Raw genomic sequence first — 22,876 nt, forward strand, 5'->3', positions numbered from 1 at the left:
TCTCTATCTGCAGCCCCAAAGAAGAAAAAAAATTGGGTGTTCAATCAATTATTCAAAAGTTGAAGCTACTTGAACAGGTAAATTCTATTTAAAATTCTGCCATTAAATCAACATATTCTAGTCCCAAGCAGTATCAGGTCTTCCACAAACAGCAAGTTATTTAAATTTTTCTTATAAAAGCAGTTAATAAATGAAGTCCTGTGAAATATCTGCTGAGTGTTATGTTTATGTTGCAATAAACAGTCTACATTTGTAATGTGGAATATAAAAGACTTCTCATTCTAAGACATCCAGTATTCATTTTGTGTGGATGAAACAAATACTACATAACAATCAGCTCTTTTATGAATAATTCAAGTCCAAATTAAGTTTTGAATGCTTCCATATTAATTGTATGCTAGTGCAAAATGATAATCACTATGTGAAATAACTATAGTCCAGGAAGAAAAAAAAAGTGCCTTTTCTATTTCTGCTATTAAATGGGATCAGTATATTGCAAATCCTCTTTAGGACAGGGTCAAGTTTCTGTTCATGCTGTATCACCACTCTGTGCACGCCATTTTCAGGTTCTCTTGCACCATTACTAAAAAGTCATCCCTCAGTATAGAAAATGCTACCAAAATAGCTGACCCACGGTTTTGTTACTTTTCACAAAAAAATAGAAAACATTGCTAAAGGACAGTAATATGCGGCTCAGACACAGTTACTTAGGTGTAGGTATGAAACGCAGTTCACAACTAATCAAAATATACAAATCTACACCTGGAACAGAGTGCAAAAAAACCCCAAACAATCTCAAAACAGAAGGTATCCCACTGAGAGCTCAGAAGGCATTAAAAAAAAAAAAAAGTAAAAATAAAAAACATTCTTTTTCAATTGTTTTTCCTAATGTACAGCCCACACTACTCTTTGTGTCATTGCACAAATATTTCCCTGCCTGCTGTCAAATAATCACAGCTCCCCAGCTTCCAAACAGCACTGCTGGTAACTTTTAGCTCTTACATACTTCTGCTCACAGCACCCACCCTCACAAGGATACCCAGCTGGTGTGCATTTCTGCTGCTGACTCAAAATGCCTCTGCCACTGTTCATTAAGCACAGGTGCACAGCCCCTTGATCCTCTGAACTTGCCAGCCCCAAAGGTGGCAGCCAAGGTGGGGCTGAGTGGGACACGGGGCCGTGGCATTCCCAGGAGTGAGGCTCCAGCACAGCTCATGGCACCCCTGACAAACTGAGCTGAACGGGGAGAGCTCCTCCCATTCCCCCTCTCTACCCACCCAAGGACAGGCCCAGACATAATCAGGTTGATAATGCAATGCTACCATTGTTTTTTAACCCTAGCTTATAAATGTCACATTTTCACATCTAAAAGTTAAATGTGGAAATAAATTAATATATAATGTAAATGTTAGTGCTTTAAAAACAGATATAAACACTAGTAAAAAAAAAAAAAAAAGCCTGACACTGCAGAAAATTCCTGGGAAGTATGGAAGAACTTGGATTATACCCTACATAAGAACAGGAAAGGTGTCCTGTTTCTTCAAAGCCTGCAAACCTTGAGAAAACAAAAAAACAGTCAGGCCAGCAGATGTACTACAGCCTGCAACCCAGCTGTGTGCACAGGACTGAACAAAGACTGCCACACTAATGGTACAAGTACTGTCTTAATTCTGCAATAAACAGATTCATTTTGCTCTCAGCTCGAGTCTTGTTTTCATAGGCTACAAACACTGACATTTTCGTGTATAATTTTATACAATGGTTGCTGATTTTGCCATTGTTAAGCAGCTGGACATCCCTTCTTGGAAAAATAAAATGGTCAGGAGTACCCCCCCCCCCCCACACACACACAGAGTACTCTCAATTTAAAAAGGATTTTTTAAAAGTTCTTTAGTTTCATCCACCAAAAGTACATTTCATGGAGAGAGATTGCATTTTGTCTATATAATCTTAGGGCACTGAAACATTATTTAGCTCTGTTACAAAAAAACCCAGGACTAGCTCACATTTTATTTTACATTAAAAAGTCCGTCCCCCCCAAAAAAAAAAAATCCAAAACAAAAACAACAATAACAAAAAAATAAACAAACAAAAAAAAACTCCACAGCACATTAAGAACTCACTAATTATCTTCTTTGTTGTTTGGGAATTTTCTATCATTTGGAAAGCAAAAGGTACATAGGTGGTGTCCCTGGATTATTTTAACATACTGCCTGTGTTTATGCCCATTTTTTTTGCACTATGCAGCACTATTTTCTAAATGCTTTTGCATCTTTTATTGAGTTGCAGATTAGCCACCTCTTAAAATAATGATAAACATTTACTTTCGACACCTTGTTACTGTCGCAGCAAACATCACAGCATATGTCATAGTCCAGAGAACCACGTACAGAGAGTATCCCCATACAATTTCAGAAAGCTTCAGCCCACACACAGTAACACCATACCTCTTCAGAAGGCTTCAAGTGCCTGCCCTACAGAGTAACATCCCACCACTTCAGAAGGCTGCAGGGGTCTGCCCTTCTTGTTCTTCAGCCCAACCTTTTATCCCCTCACGTTGATTCCCTGCCCCTGTGTGCCCCCTGCTCCCTTTGGAGGTTGCTCAGTGCCCCGGGCACTCCATGGCTCATTGCTGTCAGTGCTGCTCACAGCTGTGCCACTGGGGATGGGGCTGGGCCAGCCCCACTCCAATCACCACAAACTGTGTGCCTACATGTTCCAGGCACTTTTCTTTGTCAATTGCTTTCAGTTGTTTGCAAGAGTTCATTTACAAACATCGAACATTTATAAACACCTGCCAGGTGCAAACAATTTCTTTACTGGGGGACAGCTGCACTGTCAGAGACGCTGTATTACAAATTCACCTTCAGAAAACACTCTTCTGTTATTCCTCTCTTAGCAAAGGACTTTACCTCATCATCATTACGAAAATGCAGCTGTTGCAAAGGAAGATTAAAGTGTTTTTACCTTTTTTTATCACTGTTTCACATCAGAATTAAACATCCCTTCTCTACTAGTTTAGCTTAACAACTCTGAGAGAGAAGGTATTATATTAAATTTTCCTATAAAGCTATATAGTTACCCCCAATTCTACAAGTGTGTATTCTCCTAGAAAAGGAATGCTAGCCAATATTTGCAGGGCAAGGTTTTTATAAAAAATAAAATAAATTAAAACAAATGCCCGACTTAGGGCTGAACATTCCCACGAACATAATGTACCACATACTTGTCATTAAATACAGGGCACAAAAGTTCCCTTTGGAGCGAAACGTTAAATCATCTCTGCACTTGGCCGTACTTCTATCATTACTGCAGAAGGCGCCTAGGCACACTTCGTTTTTATGAAACCGCGACAGACTATTCCAACGCCCGTTACTATCGCTAAACGCGGCAGAGAAGCTCCAACAGCAATAGAATGATAAATTATTATTTATTTTATTTAAAATAAAATCCATTTTCGGATGAACCAGACCCGCCCCCTCGGAGGGAGGAGCCGTCCCGTCTGAGCACCGCCCGCCTCAGGCCGGCCCCGGCGCGGCTGCCGAGGGACCCCGGTACCGAGACTCTGAGGGGATCCGTCGTTAATAACAGCAGTTGCCAAGGGCCCCGGTACCGGGGCTGTGAGGGGATCCCTCGTTAATAACAGCGGCTGCCGAGGGACCCCGGTACCGAGACTCTGAGGGGATCCGTCGTTAATAACAGCGGCTGCCGAGGGACCCCGGTACCGGGGCTGTGAGGGGATCCCTCGTTAATAACAGCGGCTGCCGAGGGCCCCGGTACCGGGGCTGTGAGGGGATCCCTCGTTATCAGGGGTACTGGGAGGAGCCTGGTTAATAACAGCGGCTGCTCAGAGGGACCCCTCGTTACCCCGGGTACAGAGCGGGATGCCCCGTTATCCGGGGTGCCGAGGGAAAACTCGTTAGTAACAGGGCTGCTGACAGGGATCCCTCGATAACAGGCGGTCCTGAGTGGGACCCCGGTAAGCTCAGGGCTGCACGCCCTTGCCCTGAGGTGAGGGAACGGGGAGCCCAGCGCCGACACATCCCCGCCGCCTCTCCTCCGCGGACGCCGCCGTCACCGCCCGCTGCCCATGCGCGCTGCGGCCGCGCAGGCGCAGGGGCGAGGCCGGGGCCGGGCCGGCGGGCAGCCATGGTGTACATCTCGAACGGTGAGGGGCCGGGGCTCCCGGGGGGCCGCGGCAGCCGCGGTGTGTGTCTGCAACGGTGAGGGGCCGGGCCGGGGGCTGGCACCGACCGGGGGCACCGGGGCTGCGCTGCTGGGAGCGCCGCCCCCAGCGCCGCCGCTGCCGGGACAGCCGGGCAGGGTCTGGCAGCTGCCGGTGTCGCGTCACCCCGCGCTGCCCTGCGGCCCAGCTGGCCTGCTTCTAAAGCGGATTTGGGGACTTTGAGGAGTCAAGTGCATGCTGCAGACTCCGGGAGCGTCACACGGCAGCACTTCAACCGCTTACGGGGAATCAGACTCTGCGCTGGTACTTTCTGTAGGTTTTCTGGACGTGGAGCCCTTGTGGCGGTGCTGACCCCTTTAGCTCAAGAACTTGGGCAGTAACCTGCAGAAAATGAAACTCGCTGACTTGAAGTGCAGTTTCATCGTCCCAGCTGCAAGCTCTGGACTTAGCAGATCTGGTTTTGTGTAATGTCCTGTTCAGTGTCACACACTGAACGTCACTGGATGTCTTGTATTTGGATATGTTACAGGACAAGTTTTGGATAACCAGAGTCGGGCTCCCTGGAGGTTGTCATCTATAACAGATTTCTTCTGGTCAATAGCAGATTTTGTGGTTCTGTTGTAAGTAGAAGTTAATTCTTTTGGTGAGCTTCATTTTAGATTCGACATGGGTGGAAGTTACACAATGCTATCAGTAACACAACAGTAAAAATATATTTACTCTCTAGCATTCCATATGTATAAATGCTTTACTACAACTATGTGGTTGTGTTTATTAAGCACAGTATACTTAACAAAAAGTGCATGAAAGTGACTATAACTTATTGGCAGTTCAAATGAGTTTTCTTACATTTAATCTATTTTGATACTGCAGAAATGAAATATACACTTTTGTTAAAAAGCATCTACTAGCTGATCAAATAATTAAGCTGTTTGGAGAATTTCTACTGGTGACAATAGATTCTGACTACGTCAAAGTAATCACACAGTAAACACAAATTTGGATCAAAGCCAGTTACCAAACAGAAAGTTCATGTGATATATTCAACAGTTCTTAGCGATTTCAGTTATAAGTTTATACTTTATGCATTTCTTGCATATTAGCAAGAAAACTAGATTTTATAGTTTAAGCTTCACTGTAATTTGGAATTATTTCAGGTTTTAGTTTCATATGTAGGAAACAAATTGCCAGGATTTAAACAACAGTGATCATGAGAAGATACTCCTGAAAACCACTTACTGTTTTTCAGGCCATTTCTTATCTTCCAGTCAAAATATTCAGAAACTATATCTAGCTATCAATTCACCTAACCATTGTTTTAATTTTTCAGTTTCCAGAGCATTATTCAACCAGATTTAAGAAGAAGAGGCTACACATCTTCCTCCTATTCAGGATACCATGATGGAAGAGGGTATTTTTTTCATATTCACACAGGTTTTTTCCTCTGTCTTGGTGAAGTGAAAGGAATCTGAGTAGATTACAGTTGTGATTGCATTGAATTGGGTTGTGCAGGAAGGCTAAAACGGTTGTCTGCACTATTGTTGGTAACAATGCACAGCTTTGGACAGCTACAATAGCAGTACAGACAGACTAACACTCTCTGAAAATATTTTTGAAGCCTGCCTAGGAGAAAAGATATCTTTGTTAAAATACTTCTTTTCTTAGACATATTTGTACTCAGCATTTGACTTGCATTAGTGCAGTCATTTCTTGTATTACATTACCTAAAGCAAAACACTGTTACAGGGGTGTAATTTCTATGAACACTGCAGCCTAAGTGTTTTGTAGGACTGTGTAAAAGCATCACTGATCTGTGGCCTTCTCACATCACACAGCAGTAATGAAACAGGAGAGGATTTTTGTGATAGTGGGGTTGGGGTTTTCTTACAGCTTTCCAGGTGAAACTCAACTTTTTTTAGAGGTTCAGACTTTCTCACTACTGACATTTAGAGATAGTGTTATTGTATTTCCTGTTGAGAAGTTTAATGTAGAATTCCTTTCTTTTCAGGCCTCCAGCAAATCCTCGCCGTCGGATGGGCCGAATAAATCACTGGGGTGGAGGCCCCAGTCCACCCCCAATGGCTGGAGGTGGATGAGGAAGGTAATTCCAAATCTGCTGCATCCTGCTTTGAAGGGTTTGGGGTTTTTTCAAATAGCAGTGTTAATTCAGGGTTAAGGTAGAATGGAGTGTTTTGTACTTCCTGGTGCAGAAGTTACCAAAACAGGAAAATAATCAAAATTATTCAACAATAAAAGAAATAAAGATACTTCCAGTAAAGGGGAGAAAATGTAGGGGGGAGGGATGTTAAAAAGGATTTTGGTTTAGGAATGGTGGGCTTTTATTTTTAATTACACAAAAGTTGATAGACAAAGTGTGGCAAAGATTTTTGAGCACAACTGATAAGTTATTTATAGCTTCTCACCTTTTTTGGCTGCTAATTTAAAGATCAGATTGTTAGAAAATGATGCTTTGTTTGCATTTCTAATAGTTATATGACATGATGGGTTTTGGTTAAAGTTGGTATTTCTCAACAGAAATGAAAGAAAAATATAAAGTTACAAGACAATAAAAATGGGGTTTTTTCCCCCATTACAATGACACAGCCATACCAATCTTGAATTCCATTAAAGTGAAAAAATCAGAATTGCTTAAAAATAGAGGTAAAAGAGGTTTTAAATTTCTTACAGCTGCCTGATATTTAATTCTGTTTAATAATTAGTTTGGCTGCTAGGAGTTACAGCTGACACTGAGTGTATTTACAGTATGGTTTAATTTACTTTAAGTAAACAATCTTTGTTTTCATCAGTCACTCCCATTGTTACTATAATAAAAGTTACAAGGAAAAAAAAAAAAAACCAACCCATGCAGGTAGTTAATACCTGTAAACCTTGTAGGAAAAAGTTCATATACCAGGAAACACAGACACCAGTATTTCAGTTCACTGGAACAAGGATAAGCTTCTTCCAAGTGGGAGAAAAACCCTGGGATATTGTGGTTTTTCTTGTTGAGTAGACACAAGGCCAGCAAAGACCATGGAGATGGCTTTTGGGTAATCACAGCTAACTGTAACCTGCTGAGAAATAAAGTTAGCAAGTCTTTAGCATGTCTCACATTTAGGTAAATTAAAAGCAATATTATTTTAAATTTTCTACTTAATTTCATCTCACAAAGAAAGGCCTTTTTAAATGTACTGTTACTGCTTTATCTTTTAGGTAAACGCCTGCTGAAGAGGCAGGCACAAGCATACACATCAGCCAGATGAAAAGAAGAGTTTAGTGGTGGACCAAATGGGGATGTGTATGCCTGACTGGAAACTGTTCTGTGATAGGAGCAGATCAATGAAGTTGTACTGGGAACTCCTTCCTCAAGGATCCGGTGTAACTGAACCACAGTTTCATTAAATACATGTTTACTGTCTAAAGTCTTTGTATAGTTTCTGAACATTTTACTGTAGTTGCAAAGTTATAAGTAAATTATATTTGGCTTGTCACAAGGCTGATTTTCTCATCATTTTTAAAAACTGAAAAAATCTGAAGTACCATAAGCCTTCTTATATATATATAAATTCATATTTGTAGTTGATAGAGATGGTCCCTCAAAAGTCAAAGCAGTACTTCCTAAGAGCTTTTATACTCGCTCTCTCAGAACAAACACTCTGTTGTATTTTCCTTCTATTAATGATACTCTAAAAGCATTTCAAAAATGCAGTTAACAAATTACTTCGTTTTAAAGCCCTTGCTTCACTAAGGTCCATAATGGTGTTTATAACAGAAACACCTCTTGAAAGAACTTCCTTCTCCCCTATAAACTTACTGAAATGTGTAAAAACATTTACTGTACAAATTTTAGGTTTTTTTACAATAAAATTAGGTGTTGTTATTATTACATGAAGAAAAAAGAGGTCAACTCAAATACTGAAGGCTATCCCAAAGTAGTTATTTTCTTTCAAATAGTAACTGTCTTTTATCTGATGTACCCCTTTTCAGGATGGGAGTTTCTCACTGTTTTTGCCCTGAATGTATTCCTTAACAGTCCTTAGCAGGAAATTAATCAACAATGCCCCTCAATTAACAAGCCACTCCAGCAGATACCACGCCTACCTAACACAACATTGCTCTCTTTTAGACTCGGCTGTGTAACGGCAACTTTCAACCTTTAAAAACCACACCTCCCCCTGCTCCAGTCAAACATCCTCTCTGCACAGTTTATAAAGGAGCTCGCTGCCCATCGTTACCCCTTGCAGCTTACCGCGTACACCAGCTGTACTACAGCCTTTGTGCAGAGTATTTTAAGCTCCAGCCGTACCAGCCCAGCTGAGAGCGTTTGGCTGGTGCTCCACCAGACCCGCTGCAGCGGCAGGGCTGCTCCGCCCGCTCCCCGTGCCGCTGCTGGGCTCCTCAGCGCCGGGGCGGGAGCCCCGCACTCCGCTACAAGCGGAGCCATCCCGGCAGGGGCCGCCGAGGCCCCCCGGTACCTGCTGAGGGGCGGGGCCGGGCCAGGGCCCGCCCGCTTCCGCCCCGCGCGGGGCTCGGCGCCGCTCGGGGCCGGCAGACGCGGCTTCCGCCCGGCCGGAGCATGACCCAGGCGGAGAAAGGCGAGGCGGAGAACGGCAAGGACAAGGAGCGTGACCGGGAACGCGAGCAGCGCGGCGTGAAGCGGCCCATCGTCCCCGCCGCCGTGCCCGAGTCGCTGCAGGAGGTGAGGCCCGGAGCGGCGGCGGCTGCCGGGCGCTGCTCCCTCCCCGCTGGGGCGGGCCCGGCCCGGGCTCTGCCTCTTAAAGGCCTGCGGAGGGGGTGTGGAAGCGTCGGGAGGGCTCCAGGTGGTCCTGGGGGCTCGATCTGACTCCGTGCTCGTTGTGCTTGCTTTCAGCAAATACAGAGCAACTTCATCGTGGTGATCCACCCCGGCTCGACCACCCTGCGGCTCGGGCGGGCCACGGACACGCTGCCCGCGGGCATCCCGCACGTGATCGCGCGGCGGCACAAGCAGCCGGGCCAGGCGGCCTACAGGGACAGCTGGCTCCTCAGGGACGGCCTCAATGTGAGCGCGGCCCCGCCTCGCCGAAAGCCGCGTGGCCATCGCCTGCTCTGGGGCGGTTTGGTTTCTCGTGTAGTGCATATGTGCCTTTCATCCTTCATGGTTTCCCAGAGGAGAATACATCTCGTGTCAAACTTTTTTTTCACCCTTTTAAGGACTGTAGATGCCACCTACTGAAGTCAGTAGGCTTGGACCAGTCTGCGTTTTATTTGATTTGTTTGCAATGAACTAAAACTAATGAATTAATAGGTTGAGGGTTTGTACATGTTGATTTCCCTGTGCTATGGTCTGGTACCACACTCAGTATTTCTTCTGGTGGAGTGCCAACTGTAGGATTAGAATCAGACTTCTCCGTTTGTGAATGTGTTGGTTACTAGTTAGTGACTTGGGTAACACAGCAAGTCATTTTAGTCCAGCCTGATCAAAAGACATATGTAATAATCTTATTTGTAGTCTGAATCTGTAAAAATCAAACTAACCTCTCTAATATTAGACCTCACTGTTAAATAATTGAGATCTGTTTAAACATTTTTGCTCCTATCTCATATGTCTGTAGTTAAGTAGATAATGGCTTGAGCACATCATTAGAGATGAAGTCCAGCAGCCACTAAAAGCAGTTAAAAGATTCAAGTTGACTTGAATAGGTGTTGGGAACTCTAATATAAAAAATAGTTTCTTTTAAAATGAGCATTGGTCCGTTTTGGATTGTACAAACATCTGTCCTTTCTACCCTCTATCTAAATTTAATAAGAAATTATTTCATTATTTCCTAATAGCTTCAGTATTACCAGTATGTAAATGTGGTCTGAAAGTATTTACATTGCATATTTGGGGTTTTTCCTTAGAAACCTGAAAGTACTGAGCAGAGACAAAATGGCCTTAAAATGGTGGACCAAGCAATATGGTCCAAAAAGATGTCAAATGGAGCGAGGCGCATACCAGTGTCACCTGATCAGGTAACTCATTCTTTAGGTCTTATTAAATTGTTCATTCATGCAGTCCTGGGTGAGATGCTGTGCTTCAGGACAAGAATAGATACCCTTCCTAGACCAAGTATGCATAGGTGCTATTGTGTTACCTAACTCTGAAAACATGAGAAAGTTAAGATTATAAGTGTTTTCTCAAGGGCTGGATTCAAAGGGATATTTCATTTTTCTTCCATGCATAAAAAGTGACCGGTGAAATATTTATCAACAGGATTTGGTTTGGTTACATTTCAGGCCAGGTCGTACAACAGACAGATGAGGCCTGCCATTTTGGATCACAGCTCCGGGGCCAAGTGGACAAACACATCAAATCATCCTGAATTTTTGGTAGGAGAAGAGGTAAGATTGATTTTCCTGCTGAATGAGGCTTCGTGTGCTTTAATGCAGCCATTGATCAGTTGCAGTGTGCTGTGAGTTAGTGTGTACTGAAAGATGTGTAAAGCTAACCAAGCAAAACTGAGAAACTGTACTGTGGAGTAACGGAGTATTTTTTATCATTCAGCAAGACAAGAGGGTTCCCCCATTTGCTTAACAAGTATCTTGGATCCCTTGCTGCTATAAATCAGGGTTTTTGCAGGGAGTAGGTGAGAACTTTACCCATATGGCATAATTCAGAGAAAAAGAAAGCAACTGATAAAAGTATCACTACATGGAATTGCTGCTGAGTAACTTGATATTTGTGGGCTTCAAAGTATTTAAGTTATTTTAGTTTCTAATATGGTGTAGTGGAAAAATATAGCTTTATATTCACTAGATGTCTGTGGGTAAGAACATTCAAACAATTTAGACTATGTATTTGCTGTCTTTTTATTTTAATGGTTTATAATCAAGCTCTGTTACAAAGAAATCTGCTGTATTGCTGTGACATCAGTCTGAGCTCTGCCGTGTCTTGTGTGTGCTTCTGAAATACTCTTCTTCCCAGTTGTTACTCATTTTGTTAGTATTTTTTTTTGGGAAAAGCAATGCCCAGAATGCAATCTCTCATTTTCAGGCGCTGTATGTTAATCCATTAGATGCTTACAACATACATTGGCCCATTAGAAGGGGGCAGCTGAATCTCCACTCAGGACCTGGTGGCTCCCTCACTGCAGTACTGGCAGACCTGGAAGTTATATGGTCACATGCAATACAAAAGTACCTGGAAATACCTCTGAAAGACCTAAAGGTGAGCTGTGAACAGCACATTTATGTGGTGTGTGCTGTATCCACTTCTCTAAACGTTACTGTAAAAGAGAAGCAACTTGCTGGTATTGGTAGCCTCTTACTGGTGCTTTCCTTAGTAAATACCTTCTTTCTGCTGGTGAGCTAGGTACCCAAGACTTCATCTGGAATTTTGTCCATGTCTTTAAGACAAAAGCTGTTGATAGAAGCTCTAACAAGGATGTTTAGAAATCCCATGATAGACATTTCATAGTTTTAGTCTTTGGGTTTTTTTGTTGACTGTAAAGGAGGCACCTGGGGAAGGGCTGCCTGATACTTGTATAATTACTTATCCTTGTTAAGTAGGTGTTTGTCTCATGCCTGGTGTACTTTTACACATTTTAATGGCTATAGACTCTTGGCACATATTTAGAACATATTTTTTAAAGTATTAAAAACCTTCCCCTTTCCCAAAATTTTGATTTTTTTTTTATAAGTTGTATATCGAACTTTATTTAGAGCTGGCTTTAATTTACTGTTCTTGTCTTCAGTACTACAGATGCATTTTACTAATTCCAGACATCTATAATAAACAACATGTGAAAGAACTGGTAAATATGATCCTAATGAAGATGGGCTTCTCAGGTAAAATCCATAGTGAAGGAAGTACTTGCATTAATTAATAAGATGTTTTTTTCTTTTAAGGCATATTTTGCACATCAGTCCCAGGTTACCTGGGCCTAGCACCCTCATCTTTTGCCAATCACATAACTGCTTTCTCTTCTAAAGGGGTAAAATGGTTGGCTGATATTGAAACAAGTTTTTTTGTTTGCTGTTATGCATTCTAGCTGTGGGCTTCTCATTCAGCTGGATTAAAAGTAGCAGCAGTCTCATTTCTTAAATATTTCTAAAATGCAGGACTGTCTAGAAGGACAGACTGGAATCTCTGGTACTTCCCAGGTTTAAGTATGGGCTTGTGACACAAATGTGCTCTGTAAAGGTGGATTGTAGGGAAAACAGAGGGTCAAATTGGGCCTTATTTCAGAATTACTTAAAGACCATATCTGAATTGCTAATAACAATGCTACTTGATTAAAATCAGAAAAAAAATTAGGAAAACACTTCAGAAAGCACTTCAAGTACATCTGGTAGCCAAGACCCTGCACTACCAGATTGAAAAAATACTTGCTATTTGGAGACAATACCTTTAATCTTGTAGAAAAAGGGTCATTTGACCCTGCTCTTAGCTTCTTTTCAGGACTTTTAAAGCCTTATTCAACAAAAAAGTCTCATAAGTACCCCCCACCCCACCTTCACTAAATATACAGGCTTTCAGTGGAGAGTCAGGCTATTTGTAGATCTTTAAAAGACATTAAAATGTCCTTTAAATGTCAGCAACATTTAAAATTTGGCATAAATTTAATATAATTTTTTCTCATGTTGCTAGGAATTATTGTACACCAGGAGTCTGTCTGTGCTACCTTTGGAAGTGGTTTAAGCAGTGCATGCATTGTGGATGTGGGAGATCAGAAGACAAGCGTTTGCTGTGTAGAAGATGGTGTTTCCCATCGCAATACCAGGTACCTCAGAGTGTGCAGATTTGTTATAATCATGGACTTACTTGCTTACGAAAGATTTGACTTCTAAAAGGAGACAAAATTTATAGAAATATTGGGGTTTTCTTACTCTGAGGCCTTTAACAGGGACAACTGTTACAATATGAACCTTAAAGAATTATCTTTAAGGAAGAAAAGAGGCAGAACTGATCAGAACTAATACTGTGTTCTGCAAACTCTGTGGAAGTCATGATTCCAGCGTGGCTAAAATCTTCCTAGCATTCCTCTCACTATTGCTGCAGTCAGCCAGTATTTCAGTAACTACATAAAAAGATCTCTTTCTTCTCTGTGCTTTAGGCTGTGCCTTGCATATGGAGGATCTGATGTGTCAAGGTGTTTTTATTGGCTTATGCAACGAGCAGGATTCCCATACAGAGACTGCCAGTTAACTAATAAGTTGGATTGCCTGCTGCTTCAGCACCTAAAGGAGACGTTTTGTCATCTAGATCAGGTGAGAGGGGGCAAATCGTGTGTTAGCCAAGTAATTTTTTTTTTCTTTTACAGAGTGTTACTCTGGGGAGCCTTTTTGTGAGTCCAAGTTAATTGTAAATATTTTACTCAGGAGAATAATGGCAAAAGCTGTAGAAGCTTTAGACTTGAAATATTTATAACTTGGTTTATTTTTCCTCTAACTGAAAGGAATCCCAACCCTTAGAAAGATAATTTCTTTGTTTTTCTTGCTGAAAGAAGCTGATAATAATTGCATACTTGCTGGTTTTCAACTTCAGTTCTGTAAGATCTGCTAGCAGGTCTCTTCTTCTTGCAAAACCCTCATTGTAGAGGCTTAGGCATGTAGAAAGCTGTCTGCCACATCATACTACATGGAAAAGACTAAAAAACTCAAGAATAGGTAAATAAAATCCATAGTTAGGAGACAGTTTTGTTACTTTTCGTTGTTTTCGGTAGTTAAATAGATTATGCAGCTTGATAGATACAAAAGATTTTTTTATTGTTGTTTCCATTGTTTCTTACCTTAGGATATTTCTGGATTACAAGATCACGAGTTCCAAATTCGGCATCCGGATTCTCCAGCTTTATTGTACCAGTTCCGGTTAGGGGATGAGAAATTACAGGTGATTTTTAAATTAAATTACAAATGTAATGAGCATTCAGACTTAGAGCCTCAGTTTGTATCAGTGCAGTGCTACTAAAGCCATGTGATTTATGGATTGTTCTTAAACTGCTTGTAGATAAAATTAATTCCTATATGGATGAGTGGGCCTAATGCAGCACTGGTGCATGCACAAGACTTTCTAAGTAGCTTTAGCTACAGTGGTTGTTGCTTCATCTAAATATGATCATTATCCTTCAAGTGCAAAGCATTAATGTTAATTTTGCAAGTTTTTCAGCTTACCATTGAATTTTCCAATTTTGTAACAAATGACATTTGAGTACTTGTTTATCATACAATGCTAAATCTCTAAAGAAACTTGTGTAATTGTTGGGATATTTTTTAATTGTAAAAAACAGAAGACACTTCAGTATTTCACAAACTACCTGGAAAAAAAACACCTCTATTTAATTTTGAATAGTGAGAAAAATAGAACAAGACTTTTCTTTTTTCTGTAGTAAAGGCCATAAGAAGGACTACTGTAGTAAAACCATGCCAAATCTCTCTTCAGGCACCCATGGCTCTGTTTTATCCAGCAACTTTTGGAATTGTTGGACAAAAAATGACAATTTTGCAGCACAGGTCACAAGGTGATCCTGAGGACCCTCATGATGAGCATTATCTGCTGGCCACACAAAGTAAGCAGGAGCAGGTGTGTGATTGCTGGTTTTATTTTTCATTAACTGTCACTTAATTGGGGAATAAAATGAGGACTCATTAGCTCATCTCAGAAATCAGTTTGTTACCTTGGTCAGAAATATTAAAGAATACATTTAAAGTAAGTAGTTACAGGTGCCTAAACAATTCTTTAATTAGAAGTGTGCATTTTTAAAGTCAAAGAAGGGATCCCTGTATTATGGGATTGAGCAATCTGATGGAGTTCAAAATGAGCCCTTACTTAGAACATGAGGATTAAAATGAAAATCAGATGAGGCAATAATGCAGGGCTTAACCTTGCTGGGCAAAAAGGTGAAGGGAAATAACAATGGTGCTTAGTTAAGTCTTTGTACTGTTCTGTAACCTGCTGTGACCTTTTTGCTTTTGTTTTCTCATTTTTAAGTCTGCAAAAGCTACAGCTGACAGAAAATCTATGTCAAAGCCTGGTGCATTTGAGGGAGAATTGAGAGGCCAATCCTCAGACATTTCAGAGAGGATGTACCCACAAGAAGTGGAGCTGGGCTCTTCCCAGGGTGACTGCATGATACCTGGCAATGATTCAGAGGAACCTTTAAGTGCACACATGTCCAGGAAAACTGCTATTTCTCAGTTTGAAGGGAAAGCCTTGGGCCTGGACAAAGCCATCCTTCATAGTATCGACTGCTGTGGTAAGAATTACATTTGTACAAGTCTGTGAAATAGACCTCAGGGTGGATTTATGTAACTCCTGTATTTCACCAAAGAAAGATGGGTCCCTAGGTTTTATCATCTGGAGAGTAGCTACACTGTTTCTTATGCTTGCATCTTTGTTGCTGTTTCTTGACCTGTGTGTCCAAGGAATAGAAGAAGAATTTTAAAGCAAACATCAGTTTCTATCTGGTTTGACTTGCACTAAATTAATTGTAATACAGGCCACAATCACTTCAAGAAACAGATATATTTCTGTGTATTCATTTATTCCAGCATCTGATGATACAAAAAAGAAGATGTACAGCTCCATCTTAGTAGTGGGAGGAGGCCTTATGTTTCATAAAGCTCAAGAGTTTCTTCAACACCGAATTCTCAACAAAATGCCACCTTCTTTCAGAAGAGTTGTTGAAAATGTTGAGGTCATCACAAGGCCTAAGGTAACTGTTAAAACTGATAGCCAAGTAGTTAGTAAACTGTGATTGGTTGAAATCATTGAAAGGTTAAATGAAAAAAATTCTTTTGAAATCCCAGAGTAGTTGAAGGTCTGAGATTTAAGGGAGCTTTCAGCCTATGACACAGCACTGGCTGGTTAGAGACAGGGAGTTAGAGGCATAGCAAGAGTGTGACTGGTGCAGGTCACTGAAGTGTTTATTAGCTCAAGGCCCTATTTGTAAAGAAGCAGTACTGGCCCATGAAGGTAACCTGTCTCCTCAGCAAGAAATTGTGATTTTTTTATGTTTTAGTACTATAAAGATAATAGAAAAACAGGCATTGAGGTTAATTTTCATTTGGCATTAATCAGGCAAAACTTGTAAACATACTTCCATCTATTTCAGAGCCTCCATTACTGAAGGCAAGATTTTCATTATATGCTTAGAAAGCATTTTAAAACAAAAAGTGACTTCTCAAAGCATCTTGAATATCAGTTAAATATTTTTATCTCACTACTTTTTCCTGAATAATACTGTAAAACTTTTTTCTTCCCCTACCCCTCCAGATTCTAACTAGTGAATAGTGTTGGAAAAATAGGATACAGCTTTGGAGAATGATGCAAAGTGAGACCAATGACTGTGTGCCATCTGTGTTTTGAATTTAGGATATGGATCCACGTTTAATTGCCTGGAAGGGAGGGGCAGTTTTGGCCTGTCTGGACACAACTCAGGAGCTGTGGATATACCAGAGGGAGTGGCAGCGCTTTGGGGTCAGGATGTTACGGGAGCGAGCTGCCTTTGTGTGGTAATGGAGGTGCTTACAGAGGAACCTCTAGGAACTTCACTGAAGATTCCTTTCCCCAAATGCCATTTTTTTTCCCAGTGCACATGAATTGATCTTCTGCTGATACATATTTTTTGTATTTTATTAATATTAACTTCAACTGAGATTTTTCTGGACGTGTTGTAAGAAACCAAAAGACTTACTGAATTCATTTGACTTCAGCTACCCTTTGTCTTTTAAATTGTATGCATTGAATTCTGCATACAGAGTGCCACTGTCATCTCCAGAGTAACTGTATATTATACAGGTAATGTATATTAAAATTGCACAATGTAGGAACTTAAGGTATGAAATATTATGTGAGAGATGTCAAGCCAAGATTCATTCCAGAAACATGTACACAGAAGCAACAGCTGAAGAGTGCAGCTGTGGGTTTAATGTAATATTCTGATTGCTACTCTAATGTTACCAGGAGATGAAGTTGTTATATAAGTGATCATTAGGGTAAAAGTGAAATGAAGAACTAAAACTACAGTCACTGTTTGGTTTTTACTTATGTAATAAATTATTTTATTCAGTGGAAACACAAAGAATTTGGAAGTGGAGTATTTTTTTCTTGCCCTGTACTTACCATCAAAACCTATTAGTTTTTCATTATCTATTGTAGAGTCCACTTTTTTCCTTATTTTACAAAAATCAATATAATACACCCAAAAGACCTAGCTGCAATTTTATACAACCAGCACAGCTTCCAGTTCATTCCACCTGAGGGCAGTGAGGCTGCACTCCTCAACCACCCTGCAACACCAACCAAACCTGGTTTGGTTGGGCAGCTGCTTTCAAAACCAACAGGACTGGTTTGAACTGAAATAGTGAAGCTGGAGCTTCCTGAACAAACTTGAGAGCATTCCTATTGCAACAATACCTAAAAGGCAGTCTCCTTTATATGATCGTAGCTAAAAGGATGCTTGCAGCAATACTCAGCAGAATACAAAAGGTGAGAACTCAGAAAGGTGAGAACTCTTACCTCTGTGTGAGATGGCATGAGCTGCCCCAGCAATGAGACACAGTCACAAGTACAGCAGCAAGGAGAAATCACTCACATCCCCCAACTGACTTGATTGTGAGGAGCTCTAAAAGAGAAAAAAAAATCACTTTGAAACAAGTCTCTAAAAGCTATCAGTTATCATAATAATACCAATGTATGGTATGTATGCATTTGTTTATATGTATTTTAATAGAATTTAGAGAAAAAGCACACAGATTTACTGAAATTATCATTTCCAATGCCCATACATAGAAAGTGTGCTAAAAAGCAACACAAAATGATTCATCATCTATATTGGAGTTGTTGATTACCTAATTTACTTAATTTTCTTCCCTACCTTGAAAGAAACAAGGCATATCAGTCTGAGTCTGCTCCCTGCCAATTCCTCTCATGTTCCTGGAATGTACCTCCCCCTGCAACCTGAGGTGTCATCATCTCCTCTTGTCCTTTTTGGTTAGAGTTTTACCCTGAGCAAAAGCAACAAAATAACAAATTCCTGAGATGCAGCATTACTCTGATAAGCATAAAATTTAAGAGGAGGAAAGTGAAAGGCAAAATTTGCCAATGCCAGCATATATAAAGTCATCTAAGACCAAAATCATCTGCATCTTGACAGGATTTTAACATTCAAACATCTGTATTACCAAAACATTTATTTTTCCCAGATTATTGCAAACATCCAGGGGAAAATCTGATGAAAATACCTGATAAATATTGCAGCATGAAACAATTAGTAGTTTCAGCTTAGTTTGCAGCTAGTATTTCAGTTTGAATACTGACTTGAGAATGATAAATATTCAAGTATCCATGCATTACAAAAACAGCAAATTCACCTGCACAGAATTCTCAAAATTTCTGTTTAAAAGTCTTGTGTATGATTTAGTTGGTAACAAAGGGATGAGATATCATCACCAATTTCTAGTCTGCAAACCCATGAAATACTGGACAGGAGCCCTTACAATGAAGTGGAAACTCCTCTATTTTTTCACATTCCAAACAATGAACTTACTTAGAATTTTGTGCTCTACATCTACCCCTACTTAACTGCTGAAATTGCTCTGTTACTTCAGGAAACTTCTATACTCTTATACATATTTAGTGCATGTTTTCTATAGACTTTTTATTTGCTTACCAAATAACAGCATTGAAAGTGTACAAAATTTTTTCAACACTGCAAACACACATCTTGGTTTCAAGAATTCTTAATCACTGCAAAGATTAATGACCAAGTACACATTCACTCATAGTTCCACAGGGAACAATTACTCTTTCCCATTAATGAATAATGAATAATTATTCAGAAGTTTGGAATGTGGTGCTTGAGTGTGAATAACCAATCACCCAGAGACTGTCCATTATCTACTTATCTGATTAAGAACAAAAACATTAACAAGTAATTAAGCTAGAAAATTATTAACGGTGCAATACATTCTGAGAAGAGTGGTGAGGAAGGATGTGGAAAAAAACCAGCATCTACAAGCAATATCAAAGATACTGCAGCAGAGACCATTGTCCTCAGATGATGTCAGGAAAAAGTACAAGATGTCACAATAATCTTGGTTTGTCTTCATTATATCAGCTTTGTTCTGCCACGAGCATTCTGAAAGGATAAACAAGACTCCCGGGTTTACCTTCCCAGAGCAGCACTGCCTCTTCACACAATACCAATCCCTGGCCAGTTCTCAGGGAATTTTGAGATACTTTCATTACCAGCACATTTTAATCCAGCTTAGTCTACAACGAACATGCGCTACATTCACATATACTGAAGATATTCAGAGGACAAAGCCAATAGAGAAGTAACTTATCTGAGTTATATCGTGGAATTATTAGTTCTTCCGCCTACCCAGTGGGAAACTGTTCAGAACTATGATTGAACTCACACTTTTCAGTGATACAACCAAACCCAAAATCGTCACTGCTGAGGTAACGAATCAGTCAGCACAGGCAGGCCCGGCGGGACAGCGCGTTTGCTGCTCTCACTTCAAACCAGGGCTTTCTCCTGGGAGCACGCATTGCACAGGTAAGGATCGCAATGAAAGCCCTCAACTGCAAGTTCCAGCTCAGCTTTCACGGGCTGCCTTCGAGCACTGCGCCCAGCGCTCATCCACACAGAGATACCTCCCGTCACCGCCGGGACGGAGCAGGCACGGGCACGGAGCTGGGACACCTGGGGTTTCATCCCCAGCCGCGATGCAGCTCCCAATGCTCACACGGGAAAGCGTTTTCGCAGCCGAAAGTGGGGGAAACGGTTTTTTCCGCCCTGCTAAGAGCGGGGTGAAAAAGTTGCAGCGCTCCGGGAAGGAGCGAGGTGGGGTCGGCTCAGCGGGGCTGGGTCTGCCCCGCGCCCCGGAGCTCCGCGGCGGAGCTGGCAGCCCTGTCCCGGGGGAACCTGGCAGCCCCGTCCCGGTGGCACTGGCGGAGCTGGCAGCCCCGTCCTGGGGGACCTGGCAGCCCTGTCCTGGTGGCACTGGCGGAGGTGGCAGCCCCGTCCCGGTGGCACTGGCGGAGCTGGCAGCCCTGTCCCGGTGGCACTGGCGGACCTGGCAGCCCCGTCCCGGTGGCACTGGCGGAGCTGGCAGCCCTGTCCCGGCGGGGCAGCGCAGCCTCCCGAGGGCTCGGGCAGGATGGGCGAGGCCGAGGACTTCGCCCGCTGCCCCTCTGGGCGCTTTCAGCTCCGGCGAAGCCGCTCTTGCACAGGCTGCACAGCGGCCAAAGGGTGCGTTCCGGGGGGCAGTCCCAGCCGCGCTCCTGCCCTGCCTCCCCGCGGACTCTCCCCGCAGCCCGCACTCGCCTCCCGCCGGGGCCCCGCGCTCCCAGGGACCACCCCGCGCTCCGCCCGCCGGGCTGGGCGCGGCTGCCGAGGGTCGGCGGCAGCCCCCACACGCGAGCGGCCTCCCCGGCCTGGGCTGAGACAGACGCGGCCTGTGGGTGCCCCGACCTGCGGACGGGACCGGACAGACCCCTCTCCCTCCTGCTCGGGCGGCCGGGCGGGAGCGGTCCCGGTCCGGTTCGGGAGCCCCAGAGCGGGGTCGCGGGCAGCCCCGGAGCCGCCGGAGCTCACAGACACGCTTGTGCACGCAGGAGGAAGCGGCGAGGTAAGTCGGCTTGAACGCTTTCAGCCCTGGAAATGAAACTTACCACAATGTTTTTGAAAGTGAGTGAACTTTCTCCCTAGCAGGAACGAAGGGAAAGTTAGCCCAAAACATTCTGCAGCAGATACATTTAAACCTGTTACACTACCTGCAGCAGGGCAAAACAAACAAACAAAAAGCAAGATCTGCTTTAGCCTGAGGAGCTCTTCCTCCTGCCTGTTACAGTCAGGCCTGACAGCATTTGGTGGTAACATCCTGACAAAGCCCCATTGCTCTGCTACATTATGTGTTGTCTGTGCTGTGGACATCTCTGGGAGAGGGTCATGATTTCCATCTGCCAAAGAGAATATTCCTGTTTCTCCTCTGTCAGCGGAACAGGCAGTAAGTGTTTCAGGCACTCTCTTTGTTTCAGGATCAGTTTAGAAGAAATGGGGTAGGACAGTGCTCATGCAGAGGGACCACTGAAAGAGAGTGGATGTGAATCTATATGGCAAAAAGAATTGTGCATTGAAACTAGTCTTTTACTCCATTGAAACTAGTGTTTTAGTCCATTCAGTCAAAACGTGTGCTAGATTTATATTAAATCAGACTGACTTAGTTTTTGACCTCTGCACTTCAGAACTCAAAAGCACCAAGGTTTGTGAATCATCTACACACCGACTGTCAAAGTCACTTGACTGTTATGGCCAGGACATTGCTGACTGACTTCACGCCCAGCTCTCTTTACAAGACAAAAGTTCTCTCAGGTGTCATTCTGCCAGTCATCTTCCATTTGAAGTAAAACAACAACAAAATGTGAAGAAAACTGCTGCAACATTTAGAAGAGTTGGCTACAAAACTGTAGTTCCCTACTGGGACAGAGTGTCTTTCCCAGATTATCAGAGCCCAGGCCTGTATTCTACCGACCCCCTCGCCAACCTGGTGCTCCTGCATCAATAAAGTTCTGTGGCCCACCAGTTCTGCAGGTAAAACACAGGTATTGCAAAACCATAACCCTCTTCCTCACAACCAAAACAAGTAAAAAACCTTTCTGCCTTTGCATCCTCTGCTGCATCCCAAGAAGCTGATAAAACCTTTTTCTTCAAAAAAAACCCCTTTAAAAGATTCCCCCTGAAAAAAAAAAAAAAAAGCAAAAAACCAAAACAAACACCTGACATGTCCCCATCTTCAGCTGGGAACAATTTCAAGTTATCCATGTGAGGAGAATCAGCTGTGTGAACTTTAGCTTCAGACATCCCCAGCATCTTTTTTTTTTTTTTTCCTTTACAGAACTAATTTTTATCCATGGTTGGTTGTTCATTCAGGAGTTTTGGGGTTTGTACAGCCCCAAACAAGTTTATTACAAGTTTTCTTAAGAAAAGTCATAGAGTTATGCTTCTTCCAATCTGTTTCCCAAGAGTAAAGGAACATACTTTTGCAAATGAATGTGTATAAAATTGTAATTGTACATGGAAAATTTTAACATCTAGCAGCAATTTACACCTAATTTTGTTACAGAGGATTCAGTGTATTTCAGGAGAATTCTTGCTTATCTCTCTGCTGGGCAGTGCTGGAAGAGATAAGTGTAATGGACTCTGGATAAGTTGCTGTCTCTAGAATACAGGACAACAGCTTAGACAGAAGTCATGGGCCAGGGAGAAATGTTATTTACAGTCCAAGGACACCCCATTTCACTAATGGTTTAGACCAAAAGGAATGGTTTCAGGGGGAGGGAGCAGGAGAAACCCTTCAGGCTGGCTAGCAGGATCAGTACCTTTGACACACAGAAAATCTGCCACTGAGTCCCTGTGCCCAAACCAGTGCAACACAGAGCTAAACCTGTGGTACTTCCAAGGCTCACAGGCTTCTCTGAAAGTAAAAAACCTGCCATTCTTACTCAGCCTAAGGATCTGGTGGCATTAGATTGTACTCTTGCAGGATCTGCAAGATAGAATGGCACAAGATAGAAAGAAAGGTAAAAAAGCGCAGATGAACAGATCTTGCCTTTCCCTATGTTAGGAGACACTGCTGCAAATCCAGCAGTTTTCACCTTAGGGATATCTGGAAATGAGTTTGTTACACATTTGTTTTGTGGAGACACTTTCTGGCAGAATG

At 42.3% G+C, this 22,876-nt stretch overlaps 2 protein-coding genes across 3 annotated transcripts; both read left to right on the forward strand.

The window, feature by feature from the left end:
• Nucleotides 1–4,019: 4,019 nt before the first annotated feature.
• SELENOK (selenoprotein K) lies at nucleotides 4,020–7,677 on the forward strand. 2 transcript variants are annotated; one of them, XM_041463666.1, is made up of 5 exons: nucleotides 4,020–4,168; nucleotides 4,716–4,806; nucleotides 5,517–5,597; nucleotides 6,195–6,287; nucleotides 7,400–7,677. In XM_041463666.1, the coding sequence occupies exons 1-4, from the start codon at nucleotides 4,150–4,152 to the stop codon at nucleotides 6,280–6,282; spliced, it is 279 nt and encodes a 92-aa protein (XP_041319600.1). In that variant the 5' UTR covers nucleotides 4,020–4,149; the 3' UTR covers nucleotides 6,283–6,287; nucleotides 7,400–7,677. The 2 variants fall into 2 exon arrangements, with proteins under 2 accessions (XP_041319600.1, XP_041319591.1); XM_041463657.1 differs by lacking the exon at nucleotides 7,400–7,677 and having other exon boundaries at nucleotides 6,195–6,291.
• A 945-nt stretch (nucleotides 7,678–8,622) lies between these two features.
• On the forward strand, nucleotides 8,623–17,229 carry ACTR8 (actin related protein 8). The gene is made up of 13 exons (XM_041463629.1): nucleotides 8,623–8,885; nucleotides 9,057–9,227; nucleotides 10,070–10,180; nucleotides 10,445–10,549; nucleotides 11,202–11,375; nucleotides 11,902–11,995; nucleotides 12,798–12,930; nucleotides 13,264–13,417; nucleotides 13,944–14,039; nucleotides 14,589–14,729; nucleotides 15,138–15,402; nucleotides 15,698–15,861; nucleotides 16,521–17,229. Exons 1-13 carry the CDS (start codon nucleotides 8,763–8,765, stop codon nucleotides 16,662–16,664), a joined length of 1,875 nt encoding a protein of 624 aa, XP_041319563.1. The 5' UTR covers nucleotides 8,623–8,762; the 3' UTR covers nucleotides 16,665–17,229.
• The last annotated feature ends 5,647 nt before the right edge of the window (nucleotides 17,230–22,876 follow it).

The sequence above is a fragment of the Pyrgilauda ruficollis genome, unplaced genomic scaffold (genome assembly GCF_017590135.1).
Source record: "Pyrgilauda ruficollis isolate IOZ18807 unplaced genomic scaffold, ASM1759013v1 scaffold10, whole genome shotgun sequence".
In the NCBI taxonomy this organism is placed as follows: Eukaryota; Metazoa; Chordata; class Aves; order Passeriformes; family Passeridae; genus Pyrgilauda; species Pyrgilauda ruficollis.

Coding starts and splice junctions, on each gene's coding strand:
- SELENOK (XM_041463666.1), top strand. Junction 4,807..5,516: donor GCAGATTTTGTGGTTCTGTT/GTAAGTAGAAGT, acceptor TTAATTTTTCAG/TTTCCAGAGCATTATTCAAC. Junction 5,598..6,194: donor GGATACCATGATGGAAGAGG/GTATTTTTTTCA, acceptor CTTTCTTTTCAG/GCCTCCAGCAAATCCTCGCC.
- ACTR8 (XM_041463629.1), top strand. CDS start 8,763: ATGACCCAGGCGGAGAAAGGCGAGGCGGAGAACGGCAAGGACAAGGAG. Junction 11,376..11,901: donor TACCTCTGAAAGACCTAAAG/GTGAGCTGTGAA, acceptor TCTTGTCTTCAG/TACTACAGATGCATTTTACT. Junction 11,996..12,797: donor AATGAAGATGGGCTTCTCAG/GTAAAATCCATA, acceptor TCATGTTGCTAG/GAATTATTGTACACCAGGAG.